General features: G+C 38.8%; 1 protein-coding gene across 1 annotated transcript; it reads left to right on the top strand.

Moving 5' to 3' along the window:
- The first annotated feature begins 6309 nt into the window (after positions 1–6309).
- Positions 6310–6717, top strand: LOC145962232 (uncharacterized). The gene has a single exon (XM_083083197.1). The coding sequence runs from the start codon at positions 6310–6312 to the stop codon at positions 6715–6717; it is 408 nt and encodes a 135-aa protein (XP_082939323.1).
- Positions 6718–11350: the final 4633 nt, after the last annotated feature.

Genomic DNA, 11350 nt, shown 5'->3' with positions numbered 1-11350 from the left:
TTTTCAATTCCTTATAACTTTCACACCTTTAAGATACAAACGAAACAAAAAGCAGTACAAACGAGTACAAACAATATTTAATCGAATGCTTATATTAAATTTCTATTTTGTAAATGTCGAATGCTAAGTTCACACACGTCCTCAGGCCGGAGCGCATTGTAGGCCACTAACGAGATCTGATGTGCGAAAAATCATATTTGCCATGCGCGAACCATTTTTCGATCGGCTAATTGCAAAGGTGATCGTGCATGCTTGTATGGCTTATTGCAACGTTTATCTTGTTATTGTTATATTGTTACGCGCGCGCCCTAGTCGTTACGGCCCTGCCGTTGTCCGGATCCCGTTGACAAGAAGAATGTTGATAAACAATGATAGTCAGCTGAGTCTGAGCCGAGCTGTCAAGCTAAACGGACGCGTTTTCTTACGAGCCTTTATTGTGTTATTAATCCGTTGTGTTAATCTGTTATGTGTGTGTTCTGTGTTCGTATTAAAGTTCCTTGTTATCCTTAAAAGTGTTAATTAATTTAACGCGATCCGCGAGTGCCAGTAGTCCGCTTCGATAAATCTCGAAGTCCCTCGCCCCGGGCGTAACATTTTGGGGGCTCGTTCGGGATAGAGAGAGCGAAAGTGATGGCAACGATAACTGCGAAAAGGAGAAGGCGAAAACTATCGGAATCGCCATCGGAATCGAGAGCGATAGAATCGGCAGCGACGGAGTCGACAGCTCTAAAGACTGTGTTGCTTGAGATGCGGCGAATGCGCGAGGAAATCACTGCAATGCTTCGCCGGCACAACGAGGAGTTGCAGCTTCTGCGAGGGAGCCGGTCTCAGCCTTCACACAGCTAAGTCGCTCCAATATTAAAAAGAAATGCAGCTAAATCGCACACAGTCAGATCCGCACGCGTAATTTGTTTTAAAAAAACGTTAAAAATGTTTCCTTTAAAAAATTTTCTTTAAAAGAATGAGCTAACGTGTTTGGAATTAAAGCGGGCTCGGATGTATCTTGAACAGGGGATAATTCTTTCATTAGAATGCCTGGATGGCAATATTCGTGACTTTCGATGTTTGTTTTAATGATGGTTGTATTGGTTCCAATTGTTTCTTTGAGTGAATTGTTATTGGTAGAGATATCCTCGAAGTATTGTGGGAGGGACAACCAAATTATTTTGATTAGGGAATGGTTCTACATCCGAGGCTCGAGGGGAGAAAGTTATGGATGGAAAAGTTTAGTACTTGTTACTCGCTTTATTGTTTTTGTTGTAAAGGAAAGAAATTTTGGAGACGTGTCGGAGTGGTCTACTGTGATAAACATTTGAAGAGGAGATCTTAATAGAAGACTGCCTCGCCTACGGTTTTTGAGCCGTGATTTTCCCGTGGGTCGGAGGGCGAATGCCGAGGCAGGGACTTGGGGAGTCCTTTAGGACGATGGATTCACGATGAATACCCCCCTCTTGTCCGAAGAAAGGCAACGGGAAGATAAGGACAGAAGAATAGACTTGCGCCGAACACAAAGAAGAAGACTAAAAGAATGGGAGGCTGCCTTGGAGTCGGCTCTTGAGGGATTGGCCAACTCTCTGGAAGGAGTCGAATGGGAGTCTGCCCAGTGGATTGGGGCCTGGTCGGAGCGATGCTCGGTAACCTGTAGCAGCAGCTCAGGGAGAGCAGGATATCGTTTGGGGTCCCTGGAAGTCCGCGAGGATTAGTCATGGAGCCCCTTGCTGATTGTCGGGATGACAATCTTGAAGAGGAGGGGCAGTGTTATGCGCGCGCCCAAGTCGTTACGGCCCTGCCGTTGTCCGGATCCCGTTGACAAGAAGAATGTTGATAAACAACGATAGTCAGCTGAGTCTGAGCCGAGCTGTTAAGCTAAACGGACGCGTTTTCTTACGAGCCTTTATTGTGTTATTAATCCGTTGTGTTAATCTGTTATGTGTGTGTTCTGTGTTCGTATTAAAGTTCCTTGTTATCCTTAAAAGTGTTAATTTATTTAACGTGATCCGCGAGTGCCGGTAGTCCGCTAATTCGCGCTTCGATAAATCTCGAAGTCCCTCGCCCCGAGCGTAACAATACGTTTATATGTACATATGAACATACATAACAATATGTTTATATGTACATATGTTTTCTTCTATAAAAAAAACTGGATTTGAGAAGCAGTTAACATTTCTTTTGTAAAATAGAAAAATCTCAAATTTTCCAAACGAAATCTTCTTGATTTTTAAATTATTTTATTAATTCTTTAAAGGAAAATAAAGAACCCCGCACTAATCATATGGAAAATCTATCCCGGTAAAATCAATTGCTTTTTTCATATGTTGTAGAATATGACCTACTGAACAAAAGATGTAATGGGCACAAAGTTCAATAATGGACAGTTATCGAGTTATAACCAGTCAAACATGAAAAATTCGGGCTGCCGAATAGTCAAATCTCGGAAAGTATTGATTTTTTGGAATAGTCAAATCTCGGAAAGTATTGATTTTTTGGAAAAATGTTTGAAACAAAAATAGTAGGGTTTTACAAAATCTGTTAGCTGGTGACATTATTTTTGAATTTTGAATGACCTTGAAAAGCTCCGTGAACAAAAATCTTCCACAAAAATGCCTATTTTTTATTATATTCGTGTAGCTAAATTCGAGACGTTTTCAAAATATTTTTGATGAACCTTTCTTCGACTAAAACTTCCTGAGAACTAATATACGCGATTTACCATCTCTGGTTATGAGCGTATTGTTATGTGTAGAGCGCTCTATACAGCTAAAGCCGTCAGGCGACTCATCCCCACTGCTACACCGCTGTCGATATACTATTCTATCTGCAATCTGTGAAAAATCATATTGGTTGATATTGCTAGCGCAGGCATTGTCATCACTAAGCGTATCCATTCTAGCGTTATTGCTGCCGAATGCTATTACTTTTTGGTATTGCTACGTCCGATATTGATATTATTGATATCAGTGTATTCCGTTCATTTTGGTCTCAGGAATTATTTCACCAGAAAAGATTTTAATATCTGATCAATCTGATATTGCTACGCAACTTGATAATAAAGTATTATCATGGCTTACAGACATCGAATCCATTGTTATGTTTGTGATCGTGCTTTTCAAGCTCGACAAATGGTACGAATCAATGGCGATAATAATGCAATTAAAAACCAAATCGCTGTTTTTAGGCGAACTTGGCAGGGTCAGGAGCCCATTGATATAGACAATGAAAGCCGATTATGTTTTAATTGCAATGTATCTATTGTATATGAAATAGAACAGATAGAACTTGATCCGACATGCCTACGACTCAACGTTATTACTCAAACCCGAAATAATTCTTGTTTATTTTGCAATGCTATTGTAAATATTAGACTACTGTCGTTAGAATCCAGAAGTTCTCTTGCTAATTCTGCATTAGCTTCTTCCATTAAAACTAAAGGGTGATATTTATTAATTATAGCACCTGCAATGTTATAAAAAATGTGAACAATTATTCACTGAAGAAGCTAACGAGTCTCGATTGGTGACAAAAACAAGGTGGATAATTGAAACTAGAAATGGACATATCAAGTCTATGTTCAAGTTTTTTGATCATACAATTATAATGCCTTATCTTCATCATCTGGGCGAATTTTATAACATTGCAGGTGCTATAATTAATAGATATCACCCTTTAGTTTTAATGGAAGAAGCTAATGCAGAATTAGCAAGAGAACTTCTGGATTCTAACGACAGTAGTCTAATATTTACAGTAGCATTGCAAAATAAACAAGAATTATTTCGGGTTTGAGTAATAACGTTGAGTCGTAGGCATGTCGGATCAAGTTCTATCTGTTCTATTTCATGTACAATAGATACATTGCAATTAAAACATAATCGGCTTTCATTGTCTATATCAATGGGCTCTTGACCCAGCCCAGTTCGCCTAAAAACAGCGATTTGTTTTTTAATTGCATTATTATCGCCATTGATTCGTACCATTTGTCGAGCTTGAAAAGCACAATCGCAAACATAACAATGGATTCGATGTCTGTAAGCCATGATAATACTTTATTATCAAGTTGCGTAGCAATATCAGATTGATCAGATATTAAAATCTTTTTTGGTGAAATAATTCCTGAGACCAAAATGAACGGAATACACTGATATCAATAATATCAATATCGGACGTACCAATGCCAGAAAGTAATAGCATTCGGCAGCAATAACGCTAGAATGGATACGCTTAGTGATGACAATGCCTGCGCTAGCAATATCAACCAATATGATTTTTCACAGATTGCAGATAGAACAGTATATCGCCAGCGGTGTAGCAGTGGGTATGAGTCGCCTGACGGCTTTAGCTGTATAGAGCGCTCTACACATAACTCTACGGTCATAACCAGAGATGGTAAATCGCGTATATTAGTTCTCAGGAAGTTCTAGTCGAAGAAAGGTTTATCAAAAATATTTTGAAAACGTCTCGAATTTAGCTACACGAATATAATAAAAAATAGGCATTTTTGTGGAAGATTTTTGTTCACGGAGCTTCTCAAGGTCATTCAAAATTCAAAAATAATGTCACCAGCTAAAAGATTTTGTAAAACCCTACTATTTTTGTTTCAAACATTTTTCCAAAAAATCAATACTTTCCGAGATTTGACTATTCGGCAGCCCGAATTTTTCATGTTTGACTGGTTATAACTCGATAACTGTCCATTATTGAATTTTGTGCCCATTACATCTTTTGTTCAGTAGGTCATAAGCTACAACATATGAAAAAAGCAATTGATTTTACCGGGATAGATTTTCCATATGATTAGTTCGGGGTTCTTTAGCAAATAATTTGAATTTAAATAATTTGCACGCATAATACTATTTAATCGTTTCGAACAACAAATATATAACAAAAAATAGGAAGAATAATAATAAAATCGTCGGTTAAAATGTAGGAAATATAATTTCCTGTTAGAAAATTATTTATGTTATAGGAATACTAGTTATATATTACTGTTACAAAAAATTATAACTTTTACATTTCAACAGTTTTGATTTACTTTCTATGTGTATTGCATCACAATTCATTATTCTTTGGATATTTGGACATGTAAAAATTCTGAGCTAGTGTTGTGGCTGTGCACTTAAAGCGCTTTCTAAACTCTCTTTTATTGCAACATTTCCAGTAAAGCACATTTGTAAGGATAACTTCCTATTTTTACGTTGCGCGATTCTCTCTTATTATATTCTTTATACAGCGTCTTTTTCTTTGCGACATCTGATTTTTTGTCAACATTTATAAGTACATAATTTTAGATTTAGTAGAGTTTCATAGTATAGTCGCAGATAGCACTGGCGGGATTAGATAGATAGATTTATTTATTTCTTGCCTTTCGGTATTGAAAAGGATTTTACATATACGAGTGGCTTTCACTTGGACACAATACAATTGAACACAATGCAAATGGACACGGTGCAAATAGACACGAAACTTTGCACATGGTTCAATTGGACACAGTGCATTTGAACACAATAATTTTGGACGCAGAAGAAAATTCATTTGGACACTGTTCAGTTGAACACATAAAAATGCACACCGTTCAGTTGCACACCGCTCAGTTGCACACCGCTAAGTTGCACATTTTTCAGTTGCACACCGTTCAGTTACACACCGTTCAGTTGCACACCGCTCAGTTGCACACCGTTAAGTTGCACACTGTTTGCTTGGATATGTTACAAAGGCGAACGGTTTACTTGAAAAAATTAGAAATGTGATTTTATTAATGTGATTAGATTTTTGCTGCATATTTAATTTTTTAGAATTTTATTGCATAAATCTTCGCCTTACTAAATACTTGATGAGTCTACATTATACTAAAAATGATAGATACTGAAAAGATTAGCGAGGCCCTTACGTAAGGTAGAGTGTATTATGAATCGCTAATGAAAGCGTCCTACCTTGCATATAGGTTTTGTTAATCTTTTCGGTATTTTTAGTATATATTTGCTTTTATAATAGATTTTTAGTATATATTTTTAGTATATATTTGCTTTTATAATAGATGTTAGCTTTATGAAAGATGGGCGAGGGGCTCTGTCCTGTACCCCCTATCCGCCAGCACTCATACTACAAACATATAAATATTTACAATCATGAAACGCAATAAAATAGCTGATTATATTTTTTCAACTGAGCGCTGTGCAACTGAGCGGTGTGCAACTGAACGGTGTCCAAATGAATTTTCTTCTGTATTCAAAAGCTACTGTGTCCAAAATTATTGTGTCCAAATGCACTGTGTCCAATTGTACTGTGTTCAAGTGAAGGCCACTCTAAGGGGCACCCATGTGCTCCAAAGATTTGATGGTCAGCCGAGGCAGTACACCCGTGCTGCTTGGCCTGCAGCGGAGGCTGGCGATCAGGATCACACGGGGGTATAGGACCACCTCCTACGAGACGGCCCTAGCGGTGTGTGTCGGGGTCCATTCCATGGGACCTGCTGGCGGAAATGTACGCTTTTTATACGAGTGGCGTACCGTTCTCCGCCAATGGGGTGTTGTCCCAACACCGCAAGCGGCAGAAGTTGCTAGGCACCAGGCCCAGCAGCTAGCAATATTAAAATGGAAGGCGAGACTGGCTAATGCCGGCCTCCGAGTTGTCGGGGCCATCCGCCCGGTCTTGAAGGACTGGGTGGATCGGCGACATGGCGGAGTATCTCTTAGTACAGGTGCTCACCGGGCATGGCTCCTTTAGTGAGTACCTGCACGAGAAGGCAAAGTACGAAATAAAAACAAAATGTTACCATTGTGCGAAGGTGAGGGACACGTTCAGAACATCCTGGAGGTATGTCCTGGGATGTGCAGCGCCGTGTTCTCGGACAAATCGTCGGTGATGATCTCTCGCTCCCGGCCGCGGTCAAGGCCCAGGTTGGGAGCGAGAATGCCTGGGGCGCCATGGTCTTCTTCTGCGAGGACGTAATCTCGCGAAAGGAGGTCACGTCATGGTGGTGCGTGAGGACGAACCGTTTTCCGCTCCCATCCGCAGCAGGAAGGAAAGCGCTAGGAGTATGTCCGGTTACACTAATGTCTCCTGCAGGGGAATTTTCGCTCGCACTTCTTCCAGTGGCGAGTCGAGAAGAGTTAAATAACTCTCGGTTAGGGACTGCGAGTGACATTCTGCTTCAGACGTTCTCATACATACTGTCCAACCCGGAGGAGCGACGAGATAGCGCGGCTGCGTCTAGTCGCCATACTTGTTCAGGAAATGGGGTGGTTTAATACCCCAACAAGGGACAGGGAATACTCTATTTACACATGAGAGGGATCTTGCGTGCTTCGCGGCCGAATGCGCAAGCGATTCCGTGGCCCAGCATAATCGTGCGCGATAGAGGCAAACATGGAGTTATAGCGGAGAGTCGAGAGGACTTTCGTAGTCCTGCATAAACCCCGCTATACTCTAGGACATTTCCCCATGTAAAAAAAAGATCAATTTACTATAACCGTTTAGGCTCTGGTGCATTGATATTATAAGTGAACTTAGACGTGACTGGATGCTACGATCTCCCTAATTTTAGAATATTATGAGTCGAAAGTATATAGCTGACATTATTGGAACACTACCGAGTATACTGTTTCGATTTTATTGACGCTAATAATTCCTAAAGACTCCTTGCGCGTGTGTCTGTGTCATGGGAAAGCAATGAATCGTGTCTCCTGGTCGTAACACATTTATATGATTATCAATCTATTTTATTTCCATAATAATTACAAATCGTAATATCTCCCTCCTCACCTCTGCCCATCTCTCTCTTTATTTCGATCTCACCCATTTAATCTTACAGTATATTACCTTAAAGAAAATACATACATAGAGAAATAAATTAAAGAAGTTAGATTACACATAAATATGTATGCTTATTTTAGTAATTAAGTAAAAGGCAATGTATATAATCAAGGTTAAGAAGAACATTATGATAAATTACATTTATCTACATCATTTAAGAACAACATGATAAATTACATTTGTCTACATCGACTATATTTGTCACATTTTTGTTCTCACGAACGATTTAATCGAATACTTGATTACATTTTACCATTATATTCTTATTTTACGTGTTCGTCCCGCATTTTTCCATTTTCCGTTGGGAGCGGTATACATTGGTGTTTGGCAATATATCCGCTCCGTATTGTTTTGATTTTTTCCGATTAAATCGAAGAGAAGCATTCTCTTCCTCGACTTAACCGCAGCATACCTTCTTGATCTTGACTTGTTCATCTGTCGCAGTCTTCTTCGATTTTCGTATTCCGATATGCGTCTCCAGCTGCGACTGACCATCGCAGCGTATTGAAGAGATCTACTGTCTAACATCGCCATGATGTTTGGTATTTCCGGTGGCAGTGCATATATGAAATCAATTTTACTTTCGTAGCATACGCCGAAAGTAAAATCGAAGCTTAACATCTTTTTAAAGTTTCCCCAATGTTTTCATGTTTTCTCTATCTTTAGCTAATTCTCCAAACATGCTTGCTTTATATACACTTCGAAAGTGGTTTTTCAGTGCGAGTAAGTTTTCCGCCACGGAGCCTTCTAGCGGCGAGATATATTTGTTTGTGAAATATACCGAACCCAGACACGTCAAATTTTCATAAATTCGACCTAAAACTGTTTAATTGTGATTTAAACTTAACGTAGAATTTTTTTATACTATATCAATAATGTATTAGAAATTAATGGAATCCTAACTCTCGTTCAAATTCAATTATAAATTAATAATATATAATTTATTGTACTTGTGGCTAATTGTATCTGTTGAACTTTGATTGTATTTAACTGTGAAAAGGTGAGCCTTCGTAGAGAACTTATTTCAGATTGTAGTTTCATTTATTGTACAAAGAATAATTGAATTTAGATGAGACAAGTTAGTGAGAGAGTAAAAAGTAAGTGCTACAAACCGCACAAAAAAAACTTCTGCCTAGTGCCAACTTAAAATAATTATAGAGAGAAAAATATCTAAATGAGACACATAGAGAACATAACTAGAGAAAAGAACTAGAGAAAAGAAACTAAATTAAACTCTTTTCTTAACACTCCTATTTTTAATTTAATTTTTTGTTAAAATCTTTTTAATTGTGCCAATAGACAATGACTTGCAGTTTGAGCTGAATTTTTGACGTGACAATGGTTTTGTCAGAAAGTCTGCTAACTGTTTATCAGAAGGTACATATACTGTTTTAATTTCTCCTCTTGCTGCAAACTCACGAATGTAATGATATTTTACATCTATATGTTTTGTGAATTTATGATGCTCCGTTTTCCACAAGATTCAAGGCACTTCGATTGTCTATCAATAGCTTCGTAGGTGACATTATTATTCCTTGAGTCTCCTTGAGAAATGTTCTCCGCCACATGGTTTCTTGTGCTGCGTTGGATGCGGCGATGTATTCGGCTTCGGTTGTTGAGCGTGCCACACACTTTTGTTTTTGTGAGCACCACGTTACAGGTGCGTTTGCGAACATACTCACATATCTTCATGTAGATTTCCGTGTTTCGACATCTTCTGCAAAGTCTGCGTTGCTGTACATTTTTAGTTCGTCAGAGTTCTTGCTGTACAGAATGCCGACATCTTGAGTTCCTTGCAGGTATCTTAAGATTCTTTTAACGGCTATCCAATGAGTTTTTCGTGGATTGTTCAAGAATCTGCTGACTTGACCTACTGTATATATAATGTCTGGATGTGACATAATTGCTGCAAACATTAAATTGCCCACTGCTTCACGATAAGGAGTTTTGCTCTTTCCAACCTCTCGTCTTCTTGACTTTGCGTTGCTTGTTAGATATGTACTTGGATCTGCTGGAAATCGCTCTGCAGTTGTCCATATTAAATCTCTTCAGAATTCTGGATATGTAGCTTCTTTGACTGTAAATGTTGTTTTCTCCTTTCGATTCCATTTTATTTCCAATCCGACGAAACATTGGAGTTCGCTGATTTTTATTTCCACCATGGATCCGAGTTCATTTAGTGGCTTCTGGATTACCTTTCCTTCTTCAGACATGATGAGTCCATCGTCCACATATAAAACGAGATGAACAACAACATTATCATATATTGTCTTGTAGACGCTTCTATCTGATTCGAGTTGTTTGAAATTAAATTTGTTGAGAAAACTTCTGAATTTTTCGTTCCAACATCGTGGAGCTTGTTTCAGCCCATATAGGCTCTTTTTCAGTCTGCATACTAGATTTGGATTATTGCTACTGAATCCTTCTGGCTGTCTCATAAACACTTCTTCCTTCAGATCACCATACAAAAAAGATGCCTTTACATCGAATTGCTTTATTTTCCATTCGTTGATTGTTGCAAGAGCTAGTAAAATGCGTACTGAGTCGTATCTGACTACTGGCGAGAAGGTTTCTCCGTAGTCAATACCTTTCCTTTGCAGAAAGCCTTTTACGCACAGCCGAGCCTTGTAGCGTTCAATAGATCCATCGATGTTCCTTCTGACTCGATATATCCACTTCTATTCCTATAGCTTGCCTGTTTTCTGGTAGTTCTTCTAGAGTCCATGTATTTTTTGCTCTGAGTGACTCTATCTTCTCTGTCATTGCTTGTTTCCATTTTTCGGCATTATCACCAACTATTGCTTCTTCTAATGTTTGTGGTTCATCTATAGTTACTGCTGAACATGCTATGTAGCATTCTTCATCATAACGGGATGGTCTGCGTAGTTTGCTCCTGTCACGTAATCTTCGTTTCTGCGTTACTTGAATGTCTTCGTTGTCCGGCTACTGCATCCTCGAACACTTCATTCTCTGGTTCATCCTCTTGTTCTAATTCTTCGTTTTCTGGCTCTGCTCTTTTGTTATTGAAATATACAGAGAAGGTGTTATCGATTTTCTTGTTGTTGTCTTCCTCACTGTGTACACTTTCATTGAAGCTGACATCACGTGTAATAGTGATTTTTTCGGTAGTTGTATCTAGTACGTGATAGTTTGTGCTGTCGTTTTCATATTCAACTAGGACCATTTTCTTCGCCTTACTGCTGAACTTAGTTCGAAATTGTTTCGGGATGTGTACATAGACATCGGCGCCAAACTTGCGTAAATGTCTGAGATCTACTGCTTTTCTTGTCCATAGCTCATAGGGAATCTTCTTGTCCAGACTGCGCGGTTTCCGATTCAGAATGTATACACTAGTGTTGATTGCTTCAGCCCAATTTTCTGGTTGAAGATTTGCTGTGATCAACATTGTTCTGGCATTTTCCACAATTGACCGATTTTCTCTCTCAATCCTTCTGTTCGGCTGTATAGGGAGCACTGAACTCATGTATTATGCCGTTGTCCTTGAAGAACTGTCGAAATTGTTCATTGCTGAATTTGAAACCAT

Source organism: Camponotus vicinus, unplaced genomic scaffold (assembly GCF_025532165.1).
Source record: "Camponotus vicinus isolate PSW18456_S1 unplaced genomic scaffold, iyCamVici1.0 SCAF_11, whole genome shotgun sequence".
Classification (NCBI taxonomy): domain Eukaryota; kingdom Metazoa; phylum Arthropoda; class Insecta; order Hymenoptera; family Formicidae; genus Camponotus; species Camponotus vicinus.
This window is presented reverse-complemented; position numbering and strand designations above follow the sequence as displayed.